The 23,674-nt window shown below is 33.6% G+C and overlaps 5 protein-coding genes across 14 annotated transcripts; 3 read left to right on the top strand and 2 right to left on the bottom strand.

Annotated features, from left to right (window-relative positions):
* Positions 1-3,633: 3,633 nt before the first annotated feature.
* LOC141684839 (uncharacterized) lies at positions 3,634-6,456 on the top strand. Of its 8 annotated transcripts, none has more exons than XR_012560707.1 (3): positions 3,634-4,275; positions 5,741-5,819; positions 6,067-6,456. XR_012560707.1 is itself a non-coding variant. In XM_074489977.1 (2 exons), the coding sequence occupies exon 1, from the start codon at positions 3,680-3,682 to the stop codon at positions 4,256-4,258; it is 579 nt and encodes a 192-aa protein (XP_074346078.1). In that variant the 5' UTR covers positions 3,634-3,679; the 3' UTR covers positions 4,259-4,275; positions 6,067-6,456. The 8 variants fall into 8 exon arrangements, 4 of the variants coding, with proteins under 4 accessions (XP_074346078.1, XP_074346079.1, XP_074346076.1 ...); XR_012560709.1 differs by having other exon boundaries at positions 6,132-6,456; XR_012560706.1 differs by having other exon boundaries at positions 3,634-4,270.
* Positions 6,457-6,861: 405 nt separating this feature from the next.
* On the bottom strand, positions 6,862-10,111 carry LOC141684452 (sulfiredoxin, chloroplastic/mitochondrial). The gene is made up of 5 exons (XM_074489438.1): positions 9,952-10,111; positions 9,682-9,833; positions 7,651-7,684; positions 7,193-7,286; positions 6,862-7,100 (listed from the first exon to the last, which is right to left on the bottom strand). The coding sequence occupies exons 1-5, from the start codon at positions 10,013-10,015 to the stop codon at positions 7,085-7,087; spliced, it is 360 nt and encodes a 119-aa protein (XP_074345539.1). The 5' UTR covers positions 10,016-10,111; the 3' UTR covers positions 6,862-7,084.
* Positions 10,112-10,285: 174 nt separating this feature from the next.
* On the top strand, positions 10,286-13,779 carry LOC141682818 (14 kDa zinc-binding protein). The gene is made up of 6 exons (XM_074487509.1): positions 10,286-10,439; positions 10,619-10,723; positions 11,140-11,217; positions 12,065-12,212; positions 13,111-13,228; positions 13,490-13,779. The coding sequence occupies exons 1-6, from the start codon at positions 10,405-10,407 to the stop codon at positions 13,555-13,557; spliced, it is 552 nt and encodes a 183-aa protein (XP_074343610.1). The 5' UTR covers positions 10,286-10,404; the 3' UTR covers positions 13,558-13,779.
* A 781-nt stretch (positions 13,780-14,560) lies between these two features.
* On the top strand, positions 14,561-18,608 carry LOC141686935 (uncharacterized). Its single transcript, XM_074492047.1, has 5 exons — positions 14,561-15,358; positions 15,614-15,808; positions 16,417-16,536; positions 16,769-17,235; positions 17,735-18,608. The coding sequence occupies exons 1-5, from the start codon at positions 14,761-14,763 to the stop codon at positions 18,356-18,358; spliced, it is 2,004 nt and encodes a 667-aa protein (XP_074348148.1). The 5' UTR covers positions 14,561-14,760; the 3' UTR covers positions 18,359-18,608.
* Positions 18,609-19,299: 691 nt separating this feature from the next.
* LOC141682811 (uncharacterized) lies at positions 19,300-22,441 on the bottom strand. 3 transcript variants are annotated; one of them, XM_074487504.1, is made up of 6 exons: positions 22,295-22,438; positions 21,868-21,943; positions 21,294-21,782; positions 21,058-21,198; positions 20,422-20,867; positions 19,300-20,137 (listed from the first exon to the last, which is right to left on the bottom strand). In XM_074487504.1, exons 2-6 carry the CDS (start codon positions 21,923-21,925, stop codon positions 19,508-19,510), a joined length of 1,764 nt encoding a protein of 587 aa, XP_074343605.1. In that variant the 5' UTR covers positions 21,926-21,943; positions 22,295-22,438; the 3' UTR covers positions 19,300-19,507. The 3 variants fall into 3 exon arrangements, with proteins under 3 accessions (XP_074343605.1, XP_074343604.1, XP_074343606.1); XM_074487503.1 differs by having other exon boundaries at positions 21,058-21,204; positions 22,295-22,437; XM_074487505.1 differs by having other exon boundaries at positions 19,978-20,137; positions 20,429-20,867; positions 21,058-21,204; positions 22,295-22,441.
* Between the last annotated feature and the right edge of the window lie 1,233 nt (positions 22,442-23,674).

Below are 23,674 nucleotides of genomic sequence, written 5' to 3' on the forward strand. Positions count from 1 at the left end.
CAATTCTTTGAATCACAGATTTTCTGAAATACACACCTCTGGTGGAACAACAAATCCACCAGAAAAGTTTTTGAAGCCTTTGTGTTCTTTACATTTGTGTCTTGAATATATATATATATCTGTCTGCACCTGCTCAAAGCAATTCACACACAACTGTTCATCAAAACACTTAGTCTTTGAAACTGCTCAAAACTTGAAAAAGTTTTGAGATTTACATTCAACCCCCCTTCTGTAAATCTCATTGTTAGTTACTTGGGAATAACAACATAAGTATTAATATTGCAAATGTTTGGGATCGAACACGCACTTGTAAAGTAAGAATTTTAATATTTCATGTTCAGTCATTTCACCACAACCTTAATTGTTTTATTACTTGTATAACTAATATTTTAAAAATTAACTCAATTAATACCCAGTTAATTAGATTTATAGCTCGTAGATGTTTTGTTTCTCTTATCACATGTTTAAATTATACAATAAATAAAGTTTATTGAATTATTATTTAGTTAATTTTTAAAAGAAATATGAAAATATATTTTTTAAAACCTATATAATAATATGTATATTGTATAACGCATAATATATAAAATAATATATATGTAAATTATATATATATATGTATATTATATATAATGTATTATAATGTGTAACATATATATATAATATATAGAGAAAAGTTCAGTGGAGACGTGATTTTAGTTGGAGACTTGGAGACCTAATCCTGGCCTCTCTTTTTTCATCCGATGGTTGTTATTGTTTTGCTTTCTTTTATTTATCACATGGGTGGAGGGATAGTTTAGTCCTGCTATAAGTATAAGTATTATAAAAACAGTTATATACGTAAGACCATTCATATACTTATATAAAGTTGTTAATATAGTTCACATATATTAATCATTTTATCAAATTTCCTATAACATATAAATTTGGATGAATAAATTTTATTTGAATTTAAAAATAATTAAAATTTTCTTACGTTGTGTTCTATTTTCTAATACAAATTTATTGATGTTTCTAATATAAATTCTGTTATTTTTATTACTTAGTTTACATTATTATATCATTAATTAAATGAAAAACTAGAAAATTAGAATCGAAATAGCTCAAAAAAAAATTTTAATACTATTGTAGTACATTAATATAACTTTCATTCACTAACTTATTTTGATGTAAAATAAAATTAAGAATTAAAGTACAATTTTTTATAAAAAAAAATCTTTAAAATATTAGTGACTCAATTTATTCTCTGCTTAAATATGTATAATAAATGTTTTTAGTTCTTGAAAAACTAATAAAGAATTATAATGATCATTTAGTACACATGTGATGCACTCTATTCTATTATTTCATTCAGCATTAAACAAATGAAAACTTATAATCTGTAGTTTGTAGTTGCTAGTACAAGTCAATATTCTGCTTTCATTACTCGAGCTAGCTATGCTAATGCAAGTATATTATACAACCCAATACTTGGGAGGATGCATAATATTTAAATGCAGGACAATCTTTTCCAAGTGCATGAAAACTTATAATCTGCAGTTTGTATTGCTAGTACAAGTCAATATTCTGCTTTCATTACTCGAGTTATGCAAGTATATTATACAACCCAATACTTGGTAGGATGCATAATATTTAAATGCAGGACAATCTTTTCCAAGTGCAGGATATCCTTATTCTGCAAGTTGCATGATATTTTTTATTTAGGTTTAAAAGTACTAAATATTTATTTATGCATAAATACTTTTTTGTCATTAACTCCACATCGAATATATTATCATCTAATTTTTATTAGGCTAAGTTATGCACTACAACTTTATTTTTGAATATATTTTTTAGATAATATGTGTTCTGCATGTTAAATTATATTTTTTTATTTAGATTTTAAAGTACCACATTTTGTTTATAAAAAATCTACAATATGTTATGCACTCTATTTTTTCTAATATATTTTCACATAATATTTGATTCTGCAAGTTACATTATATTTTTTATTTAGGTTTAAAAGTACTACACTTTATAATTTTAAGTACTACACTCTGTTTATAAAATTCTATTATATGTTCTACCTTTCATTTTTTTAATATATTTTTTCACATAATATTTTATTCTGCAAGTTGTATTATATTTTTTATTTTGGTTTAAAAGTGCTACACTTTATAATTTTAAATACTACACTCTATTTATAAAATTCTATAATATATTTTGCCTTTCATTTTTTTAATATACTTTTTCACATAATATTTTATTCTGCGAGTTTCATTATATTTTTTATTTTGGTTTAAAAGTATTATATTTTATAATTTTAAGTACTACATTCTATTTATAAAGTTCTACAATATATTCTGCACTTTTCTTAATATATTTTTTCACATAATATTTTATTCTGCAAGTTACATTATAATTTTTAGTTAGATTTAAAAGTACCAAATTTTATAATTTGAAGTACTACACTCTATTTATAAGGTTGTACGATATGTTCTCCACTCTATTTTTTTAAATAAAATTTTCACATTATAATCTTGTTACATTATTTTTTTATTTAGGTTTAAATGTACTACACTTTATAATTTAAACTACTACACTCTATTTATAAACTTCAGCACTCAATTTTTTTAATATATTTTTCACATAATATTTATATACATGTTACATTATATTTAGGTTTATTAGTATTAATCTGTCTCTCACTTTGCATTATCTCTAACCGCACAATCTTACAAAATTTAACGGCAGTTATACAAGTCTCCAGAGTCTCCAAATAATATTGGTTTCCACTGAACCCAACTCTAATATATATATATTCAAGTTTTTTTGGATTTCGAGTTCAGATTAGATCCGAATGGAATTTCGAATTTCAGATCAGGTTTCGGATCGGTATACTCTAAAATCCAAATCTAAATCCAAAAACTTTCGGGTTTAAAAATTAAATTCATATTCAAATCCAAATCCAAAAAATCAGGTTCGGTGAATCCAAAATTTCGGGTATCCGTCAGATAGGATTATTTTGTCATCCCTAAGTTAGTGTAGGGTAAATAAATTAGGAGGGCGTTTGGAAACTTCCATTTCATTTCAAATGAGAGATTTCAAATGACAAAATTTGAGTTGTTATTTCAAATTCTTATGTTTATACTAATATTTGAATGTCTGGATTTCAAATTTGAAATCCAAATTCAAATTCTCAAACAGCTTATTTGATCAAATCCAAAATTTCAAATGAAATTCAGATTCCCAAACGGACCATAGTTTTACTTTCGATGATAATTGTGCTCCCGGTTTTTTTAAAAATACGAAAGCAAGTGTTCATGAACACAAATTTGAGATACTTTCATTCCAAAAACTGGGATGAAAGTACTTGATCTCCCTATCATCGACTTTTATCCGAGTAACACTAATGATTAAAAAAAATTGACTTAAATTTAAATAAAAAGTTACTCCCTCCCTCCATCCCACCCATATTTTTATGATTTTTTTTCAAATAATTGCACGTAATTAAATACCACTTTGAAATTTTTTTATTTTTTTTTATTTTGTATAAAAATTTGAATAATATATATTTATTTTAAAAAAATTAAACAGCTATAATTTAAATTCGTGTGTATATATATATAATCAACTCCCGTAGTAAACTTCTCGTCTTCCGCCTTCAAAACTCACTACTCTCACTCTTTACCCTCCCCCAATGGGCGACCGCGACAAACTCCGCGACACATATCGCGACCGCGACAGAGACCGAGACAGAGACCGAGACCGCGACACTAGAAAGCGAGACCGTGACCGTGACCGGAGCAAGCGGTCGCACACACCGGACCGGTCCAGATCGCGGCACGCTCGGTCGAGAACTCGCTCTCCGGACCGTCGCCGGAGCCGTTCCCGCTCTCCCGACCGGTCTCGCTCTCGCCGCCACCGCTCTCCCTCACCGGACCACTCACGAAAACGCCAGAAGCGCGGAGAGAGCAGCGAGAGAGATCGCCGGAAAGAGTCGACGACGGCGGCGGCGGTGTCTGAATTCTTGGACGGAATAGTGAAGGAGAAGAAGGAGAAGAAAGGAGATGAGAGTGAGGAAGTAGAGATGGATAAGGATGAGATGGAGATGATGAAGATGATGGGAATTCCGGTAGGGTTTGATTCAACGAAAGGGAAACATGTGGATGGGAATGATGTTAGTGGTGTGAGAGCTGTCACGAAGAGAATGCCGCGACAGTATATGAATAGGAGAGGTGGATTTAATAGGCCGTTGCCTGCTGAGAGGAATCGTTGAGTTTCAATTAGGGTAAGGTTAGGGTTTGTTATTTCTGTTCCGTAATTCGTGTTTTTAAGTGTTTGATTTTATTGTTATGTTACTGCATTTTTTGAATTTGAGAGTGGTTGAGTATTACGACATTTTATTTGAATTTCGTGAATGTACTTATTTTGATGATAATTTAGTTGTCTAGGTTTAGTGTTTTATGTTTATGTTTTACTTGATTGTAGTCGATTTTAAACTAGTACATTGCATTCTGTGAATTGCGGAGAGGTTGTTTGGCTTTTGGTATGTGCTCATGTTGAATCCTAATGCATAAAATGTATTTGAATGGTATAGAATTGATAGTAAGTAAACCTGAAAAAGGGGGGAAACGGTAGATAAGTCGAGGCTTTGAACCTTTACTTCCTGGAAAATGCTTGAATTGCATAGGATTAAAATTTGAAAGGCTTGATGTTCTATCTCGGAGAAGTTTATGTTATACAAATGGCTTGTTCTAGCCTTTAGGGTCCAAGTAGGATGCTCACCTACTTGGGATAATTGTTTGTTTATACAAATTTACTTTTACTTGTGCAATTAATTATGTAAACTAGTTTTGCACTTATATATGAGAGGGGTTTAGGCTTTGGGTTTACTATTAAATAAGTACACCCATATATCTCCATCTTCTAAAGCTTGATGCCTTGTACTTCCACTGCTGTTAGCTTTGACAGTTGCCGCACATCTGTTATCGTTGCATTCGTCTGTTATTATATTCTGCCACCAGATTTGATGCTTATAAAGCTTTACTTTAGAAGCCCAATGATCATCAAAAACCAACAGATAATCTTTTCAAATTGGAGGATAAGTAACTACATTATTCTGGAATGGAACTGTCCTTATGGCTATACTGTTTAAATGAAATTCGAGGGTGAAACATTCATGTTGTGCTTTAGTAAATTAAAGTTGATTATAAAGTTATACATGGAGTTTGAGAAAATCTGGATGATTATATCTGATGACACATATTTGTTCCGGTTCAGGGCAACACACAGTATAGAATCTAAAGAAAATAGCATAATCATTTGTACTTAATGAATACGACATGCTATGCATGGTTAGGACAACTGATTTGTGTACACTGCCTTCTGAAAGATTGCTTAGGAATTGATGGAAATCTCATAGTTCTTTTCTAGGGCCTAATTTAGAATCATATACATCTCACCCTTTTAAATTCACTGAGATCTGGCGGTGAGTCTTTTCTGCTTAATTTACTAGAAGGCTCTTGTAACCTTCCCTTTTACTTGTATGTTGCTTGAATGATTGATTGAGTAGAAATGCATTAGGTGTTGTAATAAAGATGTCCAAAAGACTAAGAGAAAATAACTGATGCATGGTCAATTTCGCCAAAGTAGTTTTGTTTATTTGTAAAGATGGTTTATTGTTAATTTTGCTTATCATTTGCAAGTTGATCATGTCCAGGCGTTTATTTTATGTGTTGCCTGTATTCGTTTGTGGTAGATGTAATGATACTTCGAGGGAGCATTATTCTTTTGACGGCCACGTCGTAATTCAGAATTATTGACCTCTATATGCACAGGTATAGGATGATTATAACTATATTAATCTTTTTATATATATATCTGCAAATATATCTATGCATAATTACATCATCTGAAAAGATTGGGACGAGTTTAGGCTGACTTCTACACATTCAGGCGAATAATTATTTACCCTGTAAAAGATTTTGTATATCATCCTGATTTATGTAGTTGACTTGTTATTCAGTTTTTCTAAGGTTACTTGTGCAGTTTAATTGTATAGAACTCTGAATGTATTGGATGCAGATTTTGCGTTGATGTAATAGCCATATAGCCATACACGGAATTCCTGAAGTTTTGGTATTCTGCAGATGGAAGAAGGAATCAGGCGAAAGAATCAAATCAATTAGGGATAGCAGCAACTTGGTACTGGAGAAGTGAATTTTGTAGAACACCTTTTGTATTTTTTGAATAGATGTACTGTACCTGAATTAATCATCCCTGCTAGTGCAAGATTGTTGTCAGTTTCGCCAGTTATTTGTAACATACATATCAGTCTTCATATTGTATCTTATGAGTTACTCAATGAGCTCCTCTCAGCAACTTATCTTCAAGTATGCTGTAGTAATTAAATCTTGATTGTGGCATCATGCAAAGGAAAATAAAACATTCCAAACCTGTTGTATGCCATCTTAACATGTGACTTGATTCTTTCTTCTATTTCAATTATATGTTTCTGTAAGTTTGGGGGCGTTATCTCAATTTTTGGCATATAGACGTGTTGCCTCTATTTCAGTGAGCCAAACAGTTGTAACTTGTACCTAGGTTTGTTGTATGCGCCCGTCTGCGTAATACTACAGAGTTACTAATAGACCTGGCAATTCGTTTGTGTTTGTGTACTTATAGGGCAAACAATGAGTTGATGAGCATTTTAAAAATGAATTCTGCTTGTTTTTGACTTCGAGTTAATGGTTCAAGAAAATTGGGGAATTCCCCTAGGAAACAGATTTTCAACCACGTAAATTAGTTTCGATTCTAAATATAGATGTGCGGACAAGTATCAAGTCAGCACCCTTAACTTCAGATCTTGTCGTTGTCTACTTATCTGCGTAGAACAGTGAACCATCTTTCCCTCGTAGATATTAATTTCAAAAGTCATTAGCAATACATACATTAGGGCCTGGACAATACAAATATACAATCTGACAGGGATCAGAAATTTGAAGATATGTATGCTATAATATTGCTTATGTTGAAAGCCCTCAAGATAGTTTCAACCAATTCCATCATTTAGCCCGAACACTAATTGAGCACAACCCTTTACTCAGCGGAGGTGATGCCTGTGCAACAATAATAGAAGGGGGAAACATTAATCTGTAAAACAACATATAGAAATACATAATCATTTAGAAATTGGAACATAAATAAAAACCTCAAAGTCTCTTTCGTTCCACGTCGAATTTTACAGCGAATTGTTGGAAGTCCTAGTCGCTGGTGAGCCTCGTACCGATGACAGCCTGAGAAACCTGTACATGGAGAAACAGAAAAACTAAATACATCTAATTCAGGCTTCTATTCAAGGTTCTCATTAGTTAACATTTCAACCGTTCATGCTACTTATAGCTATTGTGCACATTCATAGAGACTACAGTAATTTACCATTTTTCTATAATTTCTTTCGTTTTTATTTCTTTTGTCCACTCTCATTCTAGTTTTATCCCTAAAGGTAGTTTGATTTACATTTTGTCCTGGAGTTTGGGGTTCTGTTAGTCGCAAATGATGAATGATTTATTTTCAAGTTCAAAAAGCTAAAATATATTTAGCTAGATACCACAAAACCAAGTAGAATAAATAAATGATAACCGGTGGAAAAACAGAATGTACACATACCATAGTAGACACCATCTACCTCAAGCACATCAATCTGCATAGAATTTAAGGACAGACTGATTAATTACGGAGTATAGGCATTAGCTTAAAGTCGTTGCTGATAGTTTTAATAAAACAATATGAGACTGAGCTTCAGTATAACCAGAATGTGGCTCGAACAAATTAAAAATAAAAAGAAAATCAAGCAAAGGAACTCCATAATTTTATCACCATCACAATAAATTCAAAAGAAAATCAATTACTAATATCAGACTCAGAGTGAATTTATAAAGCAACATAGATCCATGCATCAGTTCTTTTGGTACTTTGTTGATCTCCATCCTCGCCTGATTAGGGTGCAGGTTTCTTCACAGAACACCCATAGAAAATAAATAATGTTCTAAAGTCTCCACTTAGACAGATTAATGCTTCTGCTTTAGAAGTCTTTTGTTAGTTTACCTGCTATCCATTTAATGGACCACTTGGTTAATTCCAATCTAAACAATTTATACCTAAATAACCACTCAACCGCTTAATTTTGCTATACACTTTCCAGACCACTAAATAAACAAAACAGAAGTCCTAAGGGCAAATCCAACGGTGATCCAAAAATCCAAATTTGGGGCAGATTACCCCAAATTCCATTCCAACAGTGATCCAAATGGTGATCCAAATTTGGATCACTTGATTTAATATAAAATAATGTTTTTGTTATTTGTAGTTTATGAGATTTTAAATTGATTTTTGATAATTTATTTATTTAATTAATATCAGAATATAATTAATAGTTAACAAAATTTATTTTTTAATGAGAAAACATAATTTCATTAAAATTTAAAAATAAAAAATAAAGAGGCACATATTGCATTTAGAGATTCATTAATTGAGCATTTATGGGAAGAATATACTAATTCGAAAAATTAGTGTGTATCAATGATATTTTGTATGATAATTATTGCAATAAATGTGTTTTTCGTGAATTAAGTGCACAATTTTAATATTTTTATGTGTATTAATTTTTTTTGATTTAATTAATTCATGAAATGTTATATAAATTGTTAATAATGATTAAATGATAAATTTAAGATAAAATTGTTTAATATGATATTTATATATTATTATATGTAAAAAGTAATATGGATCAAATATTTGGATCACACTGTTGGAGTTGTTCAGAAATTTGGATCAGTTGGTGATCCAAATTTGAATTTTTGGATCACAACTGTTGGAGATGACCTATCAGAAGGATACACATTTAAACAAGTTTGTATGACATTCCAAGATTAGTTAAGATTAACTGAAAATTCATTCCAGACCAGTGTCACAGATATAAATTCAATTGGTATTTTTCCCTCTAAAAAACGTAATTTTATTTTGGACTAAAAAACAAACTAAATTAACAAATATATCCAATCATTTTTCAATAGTAATGATAGCAATTGTATCACAATATCACAATCAATTAACACTATATAACACAAATTTCCTAATTGCAAAATCTGCAATAATTTGACGAACAAAGATGAAGGTTACCCTACAAAGTTTGCCTTCACAGTTCACATGTTGGTAGCTTTTTAATGTTGAATGGATTAATTTTCTCCGATAATAATAATTGTCCCATAGCTGTTTGTTGGCAGGCATACCATCCCATCTTCTAACTTGTAAGCTCTCTTACCCCCGACTCTATGTTTTTCCTCTAGTACCCGTGATAAAAACTCGACACTTGTACATTCACTCCATGGTAAAAAGCTTCTAAAAGGCCTAACTCATAAGGGCTAACACTTATACTATTTTAACTATTTTAACAGAGAGTAAACCTCCACAGGTAAATGACAACTAACATAAATTAAGGTACCTTTACCAAACAACTTCAAAGTACAAACTAACAACAACATATAAAATTATAGACACAACTTGAGCTGCAGCAACAAAATTAATGACCAGAACACAATAATTCAACTGAAAAAGCTCTAGTCTACAAGTCTGTATCTTGAACAATAACAGAAGCAAAAAAAAATCCCAAATATAAAATCGAAAAGAGAAGTTGCATACAGGTACTTGAAGACCAATTTGAGCAATGCTATCCATAAGATCCTTAACCTTTTCTTGATCATTAGACCGAGTACGCATAAGGGGTCTTCTTATTTTATCCAGGGGCAGTTCAAGAATCACAGGCCCTGTTTGAGGCACACTTGGAGAAGCCCCTACAACCATATAGTTTTCTAGCTTGAAAATTCACAATATGCTAAAAAGGTCTTATTGAACTGATTAAATATCAAGATATAAACACAGATATAGGTACGGAGTAGAAGAAAAAAGTACCATTGGAGGAAGCTGAAACAGAGAAAGTCCTGAAATTGTTTGGAAACTGGAGAAGAAAAGCCATTCTTGATTTGTTTTTTTTTACTTTCTTGAACCAGTGTATTGCATATGAATGATCAGTTCTGGCTTTTGGCCTCAATTTTTTAAACCCTTTTAATTTTAATAAATAAAATAAAACATAATATGAACACAAGATAAATACCCAAGCCTATATGAACGTCTTTATAAGCTCAAGAAAAAAAAACTCTACAGTATAAAATATTTTTAGTGTCAATTTTATTTCCAACACAGAATATATCATTTTTTTTATTTGTACTACTATTTAACTTTTGGTAATTATTATTTATTTATCAGGAAAACATAAAATAAAATGGAAATGAGAATTGGTAGCTAGTCCAGACTCCAGAGAGAGCTGAACTGTTTCAAGCACTCATAAATCATAATTTCATTGCCATGGCTGCTGCTATAAACCCCTTCTCTTTGTTAAGGTACTCTCTCTCTCTCTCTCTCTCTCTCCCCCCCTCTATGTCTCTCTCTCCCTCCTTCTCTCTCTCTCTCTCTCTCTCTCTCTCTCTCTCCCCCTCTCCCCTCCATCTCTCTCTCTCTGTACAGTCTTGTACATAAATACCTACACAATCTAAACATCTCAATTTTCTTGATTTTACAGGGGCCCTCTGAGAGTTGGAGCATTGGCAACAATTAGAGCCTCTAAAGAAGCCTTTTTTATTCCCCCAACTCACTCATTTCTTCCCATTGCTCCTCAATTTCGTAGGTACAAATGAAACCCTCTATTTACAATAAAACTATACTGCAAATTGACATCTTTTGCAAAAAAGATAGTACTTTTATGTGTTTCTTTATTAATAGTTATTTATAAAATTTCTTTAAAATATTTTTGCAAGAACAGAATTCGCGATAATATAATGTTATATTAATTTGAATACCTTGAATAGTAATGTTGGTATGTGTATTAGCCTTAACTTTGAATATCTGTGTTTTCGAGAACATTGTCTTCTTGAATGCTATAAAGATGATATATTTATTTGTTTTATGTAATATTAGTTGATCTCAAATTTCTTGCAATTATTTTGTATTTTTGCTATATTATTTTGAATGGATCGTACACAAGAATGTTGGTATCAGTATTGGTGTTTGTGTCAGTTTGCACTTAAGTTTTGTGTTTTTCAGAACATTGTCATCTTCGGGCGCTGCAAATAATGAAGAAGCTATTGCCAAGGTAGCTGAAGACACCGGAGCTCCAACCATGTGAGTTATAATTCTTTAGAGACTGTTGATGAGTATGCCATACTTGTCACTATTGATATGTTGTAATTTGGTTGACAATTATAAAGTTCATGATATGAATGCTACAACCATCGAAAATGGTGTGATAGTTTTTTCAATAAGTATATAAGAGTAAAATGGGATTCTCTCACTAGGATACAGATATAAAGAGGGTTGTTTAAAAGATTTCCTAGCTATTTAATTCAGATCGTAAATTTTTCATTTTTTGCTAATTTTTATGTGTAATCTTTACCATATAATTGCTTTTGCCCATACCAATATATACATTTGTTCATGGGCCTAGATGTTTTGTCACGCAGTACAGCTCATGAATGGTTTGTTTCACTATTTTGCTGCATTTTTAGGGCAACACCTAAGGGGGCTGTTAGTGTATAACTTCTTAGAAAATGCAGCTAATTACTAATAAATGTTGATATGTCAATCAAGTGATTTTGACTACCACTACTACTACTTTCTCCGAGCCAATTGCTTTTTAGTTACAACAAGTACTTGTTCAGTCAAACATAATGTGACATCTCTCAAGCCATGGTATATGTTCTGGTAAGTTATTAAAGAATTGAAGTTTTCACAAGTTTCAATTATTATCTGAGATGATCATATACTAATGTATCACTGTAGTTTTGAATGTTATAGTTCAGCTGCTTCGTTAATAACTTTTAACTTTAAGGTAATAATGTAACTTGTCAACGAATATTTTGTTATACTTGCTATTCTAGTTCTGCAGCTTGCAAAAAACCTTTTTATTTAAATTTACTATTGTTCTAGAACTGAATTCGTTTATATTTGTGTTGTTTTATCTTTTTTATAGATTTGACAAAATTATAGCAAAAGAGATACCTTCCACAATAGTATATGAGGATGAGAAAGTGCTGGCTTTTCGGGATATCAATCCTCAAGCTCCTGTACATGTTGTAGTCATCCCAAAGTCTAGGGATGGGTTAACTCAGCTTGGAAAGGTTATATTTCTGCTGAATAAATTGACATCATAAGAAACCTATTTTATCTTGTTTCCAGTTACTAGCTTACATGGCTTCATAAAACTGATAGCTAAATCAACTTTTTGGTCTATCAGCTTGCATTTCGGTAGGCTGTTGGTTTGCTTGGAAGTTTCTGGTTTTATTAAAAATTTCACAAATTATGTGTTTTTCTGTATTGTACTTTACAACGATAAAGGGCATTCATCTAGGTTAAGACTGGAATTGAGTATTATTAGGCTCATTTTGTCAATGCACATTTTTTACACTAAACTAAGCATGATTGTAATATACAATATTATAAACATTATTACTATGACTTGCCACTCTGAGATTGATCCATAATTCATTAGACTACACATGTTAATTGGTCATGTTCGATCTTCGATGCATTTGTAGTTAAAATGATTATAACATATAAACGTTGTTACCTAAATAAATGATGTTCTTACTAATCTTTGGTAATATATAATCGTCTCTTACTCAAAGAAGGTGTTGAAGTAAATATTCACAAAGAATAGAGTATAGCATTTTCCTAAAAAGTCAAAAATGGAAAAACTTTCTTGCCACAAATATTACTACTAATATATTCACAAATACGTATGGTTGGAAATGGTTGTTATGAGCTACTTTGTAGTTACGACAAACTTCTGCCCTAGCAGAAAGTTCTAATTTTCGGAGTCTTATCTGTTGATGAGGAGCGTTAAATTTTAGGATGTCGTTTGAACTTTACATATGCTGGCTAGAAATTAAGTACTTTCAAGATTGCAGGAGCTGGCCATTATAGAGCTTTATTCACAAAAAAAATTTCAGGAGTCAAAAGGAAGTAATCTTGAATTTGGATTTAATGTAACCTATGTGCTTATCTTAACTTTTGTAGGCCGAAGAAAGACACAGTGATATACTGGGCCATCTTCTGTATGCTGCCAAATTAGTGGCAGAGAAAGAAGGTATTGTGGATGGGTTCCGTGTGGTGATCAACAATGGACCTGGTGCATGTAAGTTGCTATACACAGCCTTTTGTTGCTTTAAGAAATTATGTAAATAAAGAAACAAGGAGAAAACATAATGAATAATATTGGACCTGAAAAAGACAACGATAAGATTTAAATATTGAAATTACAAATTTATAAGCTGGAGGTCGATCCAAGCCTTATATAATTGTATTAAACACTTCTAGTCAATATTTTTTGGAATCAAATAGAGTTTACATGAATCGATGTTGTTTGTCATGCTGATTTCTTGCATTCTTATTGTAGGTCAATCAGTTTACCATATTCACTTGCATGTACTCGGTGGAAGACAACTGAAGTGGCCACCAGGTTAAGTACAGGACTTCTGACAGAGCGTGGTTAAGACCAATACTCGGGACAGCGCAGAATGGTGAAAGCACCTCATATTTCCTTCAGTTTTAGTAAATGCTCTTGATTTAATCAGAATCCCATGTAGATTGTAATAATTAGATTTCTGTTGTAATTTTTGTCTAACCTTTTTGTTGAATCAGTGAGAGATTTTAAGAAGAAATAAAAGAAGAATTTTAATTGGTTAATTTTGAATATTAAGCATGAAAAATTAACATATTAACATTTTTTTGAGATAAATAAGAATAAGTTCAAAAAAATGCACAAAATTTTTAAAAAAAATACTAAAACCACTCTGCAGATGTTTCTACTGGAATGTAAGTTTATTGTTTACACCTAATTAGGACACTGTCCTAAATGTAAAGAACTGTAAATACATTTATTACTGTTAACCCAAAATTAATTTTAATTACTTCACCTTAACAAAACTACCAAAAATGGTACATGCAACATTCTTACGAAATGGGTAGACATTTTTTTCTTGAACGGATTCTACTTTTAAGTTTTAACCATGTTTCTCTTAGCTCTCTATGCTTTTCTTACTATTAGCCCTTTTGGCAGAGCTATGCAAAGACAAGAAATGGGGATGTTTTGAAGCTCAAATACCCTGGAAATTAGCACACCGAGCTCAATGGTAATTATTTTTCATGGTTTTGCCCAACCCGAACCCGAACCCGATTTGCCCCTGCTGTATTCATGTATGCTTGCTTGTATCTGCAGCATTGCCAACCAATGCAACATGTTTCATGTGTTTGGTTCCTTTAGATTTTTATAACTTGCTAAAAAAATGTTCCAGAATCAAATCTGATTGACAAGGTATTATCAAACTTTATCACTATCTCACTCCATACTTTCTTTTATGTGTTAGTTCTTTACTTGTAACAGAGGTTTAGCTATTTAACTTTAACACTACTATAACTGCGATTTTATGAAACATGTGTATTTCGATTACTTTACAGTTTAAACTGTAATTTATACTTTACTTCAGACATTCATATTATCTTGATTCTTTTTCTTCGAAATCTAGTGTGTGCATATATAGCCTCGGTTTTGTTTTAGGAAGCATGCATAACTTTCATGTGCAGATACTAATAAGCTAGATAATCTACATCGATTCATCTCTGTTAAGTAAAATAATCGACGCGAAGAACGTGCTAGCTACATTCCAGATGGCAGAGGAAATCTCAATAGTAAACGATGAGATGCTAATGAGGCGAAAACGTAGCCAAGTTTACAAAAGAATAGCAAATAAAAAGCCGGATGGCGATACTCCTAGTTTTCTGTGCAATTACTGGAATGAGGAACCTGCAGTAAGACTAGATGGTCGAGGCAACACCCTTCTTCATTTGCTGGTAATTCGCCAATATGAGGAAGCTGTAAGGAAACTGATGGATGAAGATAATGTTAGCCAAGAGCACCTCAAGAAACAAAACCTTAGAGGTGAAACAGCTCTACATGAAGCCACGAGGCATGATGATGAACGTATTGTTGAATTGCTGTTGGAGAAAGAAAGAAAATTGATTTCAATGCTCGGCTGTTCAGTTTCCATGTGCAACTGTAAAGATTGTGCTGCAAGAATGTCGGCAGAGAAAGATAATTTAGTTTCTATCCGAAATGTTTCAGGAGAGACTGCACTCTTCCTGGCGGCTGCATGTGGAAAATGGAAAATTTTCTTGAAAATTCTGAATTATAACAAAGAAGGTTGTAAGACACAGAGAAATGATGGCTGCACTGTTCTTCATGCTGCTATTATGGGAGAATACTATCGTAAGTTTTCATAAAACCTTAACATTAAGGTCTAGGGGATATCCCTCTCATCCTTTAATGAGCATTTATGTATGCATAAGGTCCCCGTTTACCCTGATCTCCCAATGATCCATCCATTTAAGACAGTAACTTAAAACACTCTTGGATAGATGATTTAGGCATACATTTCATTTTGTCAATTTATTTTTAATCTCGGTATCTTGGATACTACTGTCTCTAGCACACTGATCTGATGTCTTTGGTTTCAAAATGCAGGCACGGCTACAAAAATATTGGATTTGGAGAATGGACATGGACTTGCTCAAATACGTAACAAATCTGGGGAAACCGCTTTGAATATGTTGGCCTTGTCACCATCTTCATTTCGGAGCAACTCTTACTATACAACAGCAACTATGGGCAAGGCATCCTTTATCCCTCTACAGAGTTTGAGAGTTCTATTGTATTGGTGTAAGTGCTCATCCTCCCTTTTTAAGTAGCCATCTAAATGTGCACACCTGTGAAACCAGCAAATAAATTTTGTCAGAAGGCTGGTGCCCTGTGCTCACCAGTTGGCTTTGTTCTACTAATCTAGGATTCTTAAGAATGATAACTAGAATATTTTTGTTAAAAATTGGGATTCTTAAGCACGATAGTACTTCTTATTTAACCGCGCAATGTGGTACAAGTGAAAAATTTAAAATGTAAGTGTAAAAGCCATCTACTCTGCATGTAATAGAAAGCACAGGTTACTGTTATGAATGTATTCCAAATTCAGGGTAATTCCTATCATTGTAGCATAGTGAATCATTTTATCTTCTTGGTAAAAACAGGTTGAGTGTTCAAGTCTCAGTAAATGCATGTGTGAGTACCAGAGTACAAGGCCATGTCAAACTCCTCTTTGAAAAACAAAACGTTCGATTTGCTTCTTAATCAATTCTTTTAAATGAGTCTTCTCATGCAAAATTGTTTTCTGGCATATTCCTTCCATCTGATTATATGTCTCTACAGCTCTCTAAAATTGTTTCTCTCAAATATAAAGGAACTCCTACTTTAATTTCGGTTGTGTTGTCAATCAGGCATACCACACATGTATGACATCAGATCGGTGAAAGAAGGTGATGAGGAGGATCCAGATAGCAGACGGAAAACCTACATCGAAGACAAAAAACGAAATCCATTTGTCGAACTATTTTTGGGTACAGTCCATATTCCTTCTTAACTTGAGGTTCATATAATATTAAGAATGAATTGTTCTAAATTATCAAACCGAAAAGAGTGATTTTTATATCTTACTAAAAAGAACAAGAAACAAGAGTGACAGTTTGATACTTTAATTGAAGGTTTACTTAATTACACTTAAATTAAAAAAGTCTTATATTTTCCACAACTGATTATCAAGTTAAAGGATGTCTATATTGTTTTCCCTAGGATTGCCTTGGATTCAACCCATAGATGATACGAAGCGAAAGAACATGGCTGCAGTAGCACTTGCAAAGCAACTGCTGGAGGAAGAGGAAGATTGGGGTCGTTACACATATTCTGCAAATAAAGACCATAGTCAGTACGACTGCTTGGATGAAGAACATCAAAACCCTCTTATACAAGCCATTGAAATGGGCATACCTGAACTAGTCGTGGAAATCCTCAGTTATTTTCCTGATGCTGCCAACTCTATTGATAAGGATGGAAAGAATGTCTTCCATTTTGCAGCTGAGCATAGGGGCAGTGAAATTTATGAGAAGCTAAAAGAATCTGCAATTAACAAGGACAGAATGTTGTTAGATGTTGATAATAATGGAGACACGATATTGCATCATGCAACTAAAACCAAGCCTGCAACTAATTTTTCTCTAGGAGTAGCTAACCTGATGGCTTGGGATATCTTTTGGTTTCAGGTAAATACTTCGACTGTATATTACTTGATCTGCATGTCTCTTTTGGATTTATATATACTCCAAATTGCCAATGCTATGAAAAAGTAGTACACTACAAATAACACGGTCAAATTCAGGATTTAGCGATTAAAGCTCAGCCCTTTCCCTATTAAAAGGCAGTTTAAACCTTGAAAATGGTTAGCTGTTACTTATAAGTTCAGATGCTAACAGCTGCTTTGAGTATTATTTAAGGTCTCATGAGTAGGTTTTCACTGCTTTGCAATTCAGTTGATTGATTCGAATTCCCAAGCAGAGGATAGCCTTTTCAAAGATATATCCATTGAACCTTTTGAACAATTTTATAACTAATTAATCTCAATTTTATTGAGGTGTGAGCAAAGTAATATTTCACATGCATCCAACAATGATCCATATTACTGTGTCACTATTACAATCTTCATTTCTTTTATTCTTGAAATATTACTATTAAGTTTTTTTTTAATTTCCATGATCTGAACAGCGTATAAGACATGACTGTTCTCCACATCTATTGCATATCCGGAACAAAGATGAGAACACAGCCGAAGATTTATTGTTGAAAGACTACAAAAAGAAACGAGAAGCAGCTGAGAAAGCAGTGAAAGAAATGAACCAGGGCTTAATGGTTGTGGCAGCATTGATTGCCACTGTGAGTTTCACAGCTGTTTTCACTCTTCCTGGAGGATTCGATCAAGATGATGGCCACCCCCTGCTCTTTAATAGAAAAGGGCATATGCATGATTTAAATCTGTTTCTAAGTTATGTTGGCCTGACTTTCTTTGCTTCTTTGATTGCCTTGGGAACTCTTCTGTCAACTCAGCTGTCGCGATTTCATTTGGAAGATTTGTACTTTGCCCTGCCACTGAAGTACTCGATTGCTATTACGTGTCTCTTCCTCTCCTCATGCTCTATATTCACCACATTTCTCCAGGCCTTAGTACTTGAGGATTACATGCCTCCTTATTACTTTACATCCCTCATCATCGGCTGCATCATTATGGGCCTAGTTTATGTCGACTCCATTTATGATGTCTTAACTTACATAGTGGAGGTTTTACGACATTCAAGGACATACAGGAGCCAGGAACGGTCATCAAATCCATAAAATATGATGGGGAGCCGCTATAGTATTATTACTCTAATATGTCACCCAACACAGTATTTTTCTGAGATCACTTCTCTTCTTCCAGATTTACTTTCTAAGCAATTTGCTGGCATCGACATGTTTTATAATTTTGATCTTGATTGAGAATATGTAAATATGATGTTTATTATTGTAGATACTTTCTTCGCAACCTTACCAAGAAAATTGTTTTTTATACTGGTTACTGGAATGTATTTTGGAATTTATTCAACGAGTTTGCTCAAAATTTAGTATTAGTCAATTGCAAGAATTTCAATGCTCAACCTCTCCTGCGTCGCAAAAGTTAACATTCAACCTCTTATTGTAGCTATAGTAAGGTTATCAGTCATATCGTCGCTGCTGAGAATTTAGAAGCAGAGAAGCCAGGTGATCATTCCCATTTTTAAGATGTTCATTGCAACAAGTATGGAGACTTTAGTTGTGTATGCAGATCAAGTCCTAAGCTAGAAGTAAGAAGTAATTTCCAAGTCCTTTTATAAATTACTAAAGGACTTGGAAATTACTTCACTAGTATCCCCGGGGCTTAGTAGCTCCACCTGTGGAAGTAACCATGGAGTTTGCTCGACTTGCCTGTACCCTATGTTGAAACAACAGCGTGACTTGATTCTCATAAAGATTATCTATACCCCTCCGATGGCTAGTAGTGATTAGCGAGTTCTTTTAGTCATCAGGGACCAACGGTTCTTCCTGGGCTCGGACTGGAGCCTGTATCTGGTTAAAGATCTGGTATGATTAAGTTTAAGTGTTACTTTGCTAATTCAGAGAACTGGTTATTGGAGAGTTTTTTAGTCTCTTACACCAAGAAAAAGAAATATTCGGATGCAGATCATTGTCCATAAAATTGCAGTCTAATGTTAAATTTACAAGGAATCACCATCAGTGCAGAAATTTGGATGCAAATGGAACATACTCAAGCATTCATTGTTTCTTGAAGAATAATAGTACATACTCACCAAATTGTACCGGTGATCACACACACATAAAGGTTCTCAACTTAACTCACAAACACTGATACATAACAGGACTTTGAATTTGCATAGCATACATAGCATTTCACTATTAAGCCTCAACTCTTCTAACTTCTTCCACAAAGCCACAGCCCTGTGCAGTTCAATATATCCTAGTTTTTCTTTGGAACAACCGATTGTTGGAACGAAAGAGGAAGCGGGAATCATAAGTAGAACAAATTATGTCAACCAGGAGGGGAAACTTGACAAGAAAAGACATAATTGGTATACAAGCAAAAATTCCGAGGAGAATAGGGAGTAAACTCGCTCCATCCTCAAAAGACAAGAATAAGGTAGTAGAGAAGGCTATAATCATGGCTGCTATTGAGAGAAATAGTGTTGCAATGGCAACCATCAGCATCAGGGGTAAAGAGTGCAAAAAGTCTTTTTCTTGGTATCGAGATGTGAGAATGGATAAGAGCATCAAGATTGAGGTTGAAGATGAGAACATACCGATGCCTTCTGATATGGCAAATACTTTGAAAAATGGCTGATTCAACAGAACTGGAACCCCGACATTGCTATCAACGCCTCCAGGAACCGTAAAAGCTGCTGTAAACACTACTGTGGCGATAAGTGTTGCAACCACCAAACATGAACTAGAAGTACTTTTCATCCACTTTTCACCATCCTTCATTAGGCCTTTGTGTGTTTCCTTGAACATGTCGTGCGGGGTTTTACCATCCTTATTTTTCATAACTCTGTAGGAAGGTCCTACTATACTCTGCACCTCCTGTCATTGTTAGATGCATTATAGATAATAATGGAATAAATATCAGATTCATTTTATAATAAACCTACAAGTATCAAGGTAGTTAGTAGCTATATGTCGCAGAATTGTGCATTTGACAGCAAGATCAGTCCACAACCATGCATGCTCTGAGGCTATAACCCTCAACCCTCTTTTACTAGGAGAAGAGAGGCATCCACTACACTAGAATGCCAGAGATTTTTTCGAGATTCATCAAGACACGTTATATTAATTTTGGCAGTAGATTCTAATATTAGAACAGTTACCATGTACCAAAGTAGATCTCGTTGCATTTGAAGTGCTGCACCTGAAACTTTGTTGAGCTTCTCTTGAGGTGCTAACGTTGCTGCTAAATGCAACATATTGTTACCATCATAATTGTCTTTGCGAGTCGCTATAAGGCTCCCAATGGAGCCAATTTCGTGAAGAAGGTTGAAAATCCTCTGGTGACGATGCAAAATTGCAACATGAAAGATGCTTTGATTGCGGTAATTTTCTTTCCATATAAAATCAGGATAGTAGTCTATAATTGCAATTACAAATTCAGCATTTCCAACTTCTGCAGCTGCAAATAATAGGGTAGGAACCTCTTCAATCAAGCTCAATATTTCACAATCTTCGTTGAGAAGAATATGATCCAAGATAAAGTATACAAGTTTGTGGGCATAGAATTGCTGTGACTGTTCCTCATTTTCCTCCTTCACGCGTAGATCTAAACATGAAAGTATAAATAGATGTCATATTCATTTCATATATGCATAGACAGAAAAATAGCCAGTTCAATGTAGTGTTCTAAAATCAATTAGACCCTACCTAATGCAAACTTCATCTGTACATTTTGAGTAACTCGAAGGGCCATCATATAGTGAAGTGTAAATCTCAAGTACTATAATATAACTTACATGAGTTGATTCTTCTCCACAATCCTTCTCCGTGTACATCATAAGATGATGACGACAGATGAGCAAGAACGTGCAACGCTGTCACACCATTGCCATCCTTGGTAGCAGCAAGAGTTGAGTCATCGTGGACCATTCTGAAAGCTGCATCTAAATTAAACAAAAAACAAGATCAATGATGAAAATATACCTCAGAATGGATGTGGTACGCTTTCAAATATCAAAATTTGGGTACTTACCGTACAAGCCACTAGCAATACAAGTTGTGAGTAGTGTAGCCTTTTCCTTCAAACTCCAGTTAACCACTCTAGATAAAGGGTGGAGATACTTGACCATTTCCTTCTGTCCTAGTGAAGCAGCCATGTCAATTGGCTTCACTCCTTCGGGGCCATATAAATTCGGAAGACTGCTATTTTTGGCAATCATTAGTTCTGCAATTCTCACATTTCCATCTACAGCTGCAAAACAAAGGGCAGTATTGCCCTGTCCATTTTGAATCTCCATGTCTTGTGCATCCATTTTTGCTACTAGTTTCTTCACAAAGCTAACGTCTTTCGATAAGGCAGCAATGTGAAGTGCAGTTTCCTTTCCTTCTGAAATATAATCCCTTAAGACACTAGGGTATTTATCGATGACTTCCTCAGCAGCAAGCCAGTCATTCTTCAGTATGGCTCGATACAACGGTTGGTGCTGATACAGATATTTCCGTCTCTCTTCACTCAGGTAAGCTTTAAGAGGGAGAGATATCGAAAAATTTACGATGTTATTGAAGGAAAAGAATCAGATTAAGAAGAAATAGATGAGTAGACATACTTGAACCCAAGTGAGGAGGAGAAGTGATTGTAGATTCCATTTCAACCGCATTTTCCATTGCCTAAGCTGATCAGAGCTGATATAATCATACTTAAGATCTTTATAAAGTTACTATTATATTTATCGAGAGAAAGGAACATATGGCCCGGGCTTAAATTATCTCAACATGCATGACGATAAGATTATAAGCTTATAGAATGTCAATTTACTTAATGTTTAAGTTAATATACTTTATGCAATATATATGTTCCTCTGCATCCCTAAGTTCGTACATTGAGCTAAAAGATACAGTGTCATGTGTGTAAGTTGAGCTACAAAAGTGACAAAACCACCAAAAAAACAAATGATAGCAGTGCCAATATCTAACCAGAAATGCTTCACATGTCATGTCAAATAAAATATACAAGTACGGTTAAATTCATAGTACCTGCACAAAAAAGGTTTCTGGATACCTGCTGTCGCAAGTCCTCAAATAAATGGTTGCCAAGAGTGATAAGACGTGGCTGCTATAATATAGGTTCATATTTCCTTCCCAAGACTTCGAGTTGGCCCGGGGGTTAGGTTGTCTTGCTCTTTGAGCGGGATAAGTGAGTACGTTACTTTACCTTTATGTTCATCCAATATTAATATCAGGAAAATAAAATTAAGTTTCTGGCCTTGGAAAAATCAAAGTCTTAAATATTTGTGAAAATGGCTAAATGGATAAGAGTGGAAACAATGAATTTTTGCAACAATTCGGAGCCCATGTTAAAGCCATTAGAAATAATATGCTCATATTAAGCCTCCGTTCCAACAACTTGAAGTTTTACGTGAGTAGTAACTTAACATGATATCAGAATTCTCGGGATTCTGGGGTTTCAACTATGATGGACCCGAACTGTTACGTAATGAGACAAAAGAAGAAAGTGTTACAATGATCAAAGTTGGTAGTGTGCTTTAGTTATGTGCATGGAATTTCTTTAGTCATGTCATGTCCTTTTCACTTGGAATCTCAGTGTTCTTGTTTTTCGAGTTCTAAAGCTTCAACGTCGCTGGTATGATGTGCCCAGCGCCTTCTTTTTATAGACAGGAGCACAGTGTTAGCTTTAATCAAACGTATATGATTACAAAGTATAATGTAAGCCTATTTGAAATGTGTTCCTGTCATAAGAAAATATTGTTACTGAAAAAAAAGCTAGGAAAAATATCGAAAAACTTATGTTGCAGTTCGCAGAGGTAAGTCATTAGCCTAATCATTGGTTTCATTTCGATCTTCTGCTGTCTTCTGGACAGGCTTAATTTAGCTTTCCAAAATGAAAAGTACTAAAATTTATAAACATTTTGTTTTTGACACCGAAGGCTCAAAATCTGCGTCGTGTTTGAATCAATTCCAGCTTCCTGATTAGTGTGACCTCAAAGCTTTAACTTCTGGGGGATAAGAAGATTTATACCTTCTTTTATAAAGGAAGAACATAGAATTTGTACTTTGCTTTGCTTGGAGACTCTTTCGCTTGTTCAGAAATAGTAACAGGACTATATATTATGGTTTGGTCAATTTGGACTCCCATTTCCGACCATTCGGGGTCATTAGTGACCGTTTGTTTTGGTTGGTCAGGGGACTTGTTTCTTGTAGTGTTTGTAGCCTACGGTGAAATTTAAAATACATATAATTTTTAGGCTTAATTATAATTTAACCGTTAAAGTATAACCTCATGTATACCTGAATCCTTAAACAAAAATATTGTATATTTTGACCCCTTAACTATATGTTGTGTACACTTTAACCCTTTTGCTAAAATAAATTCCAATATTACCCTTAAAGGTTGTA

Source organism: Apium graveolens, chromosome 9 (assembly GCF_009905375.1).
Source record: "Apium graveolens cultivar Ventura chromosome 9, ASM990537v1, whole genome shotgun sequence".
NCBI lineage: Eukaryota > Viridiplantae > Streptophyta > Magnoliopsida > Apiales > Apiaceae > Apium > Apium graveolens.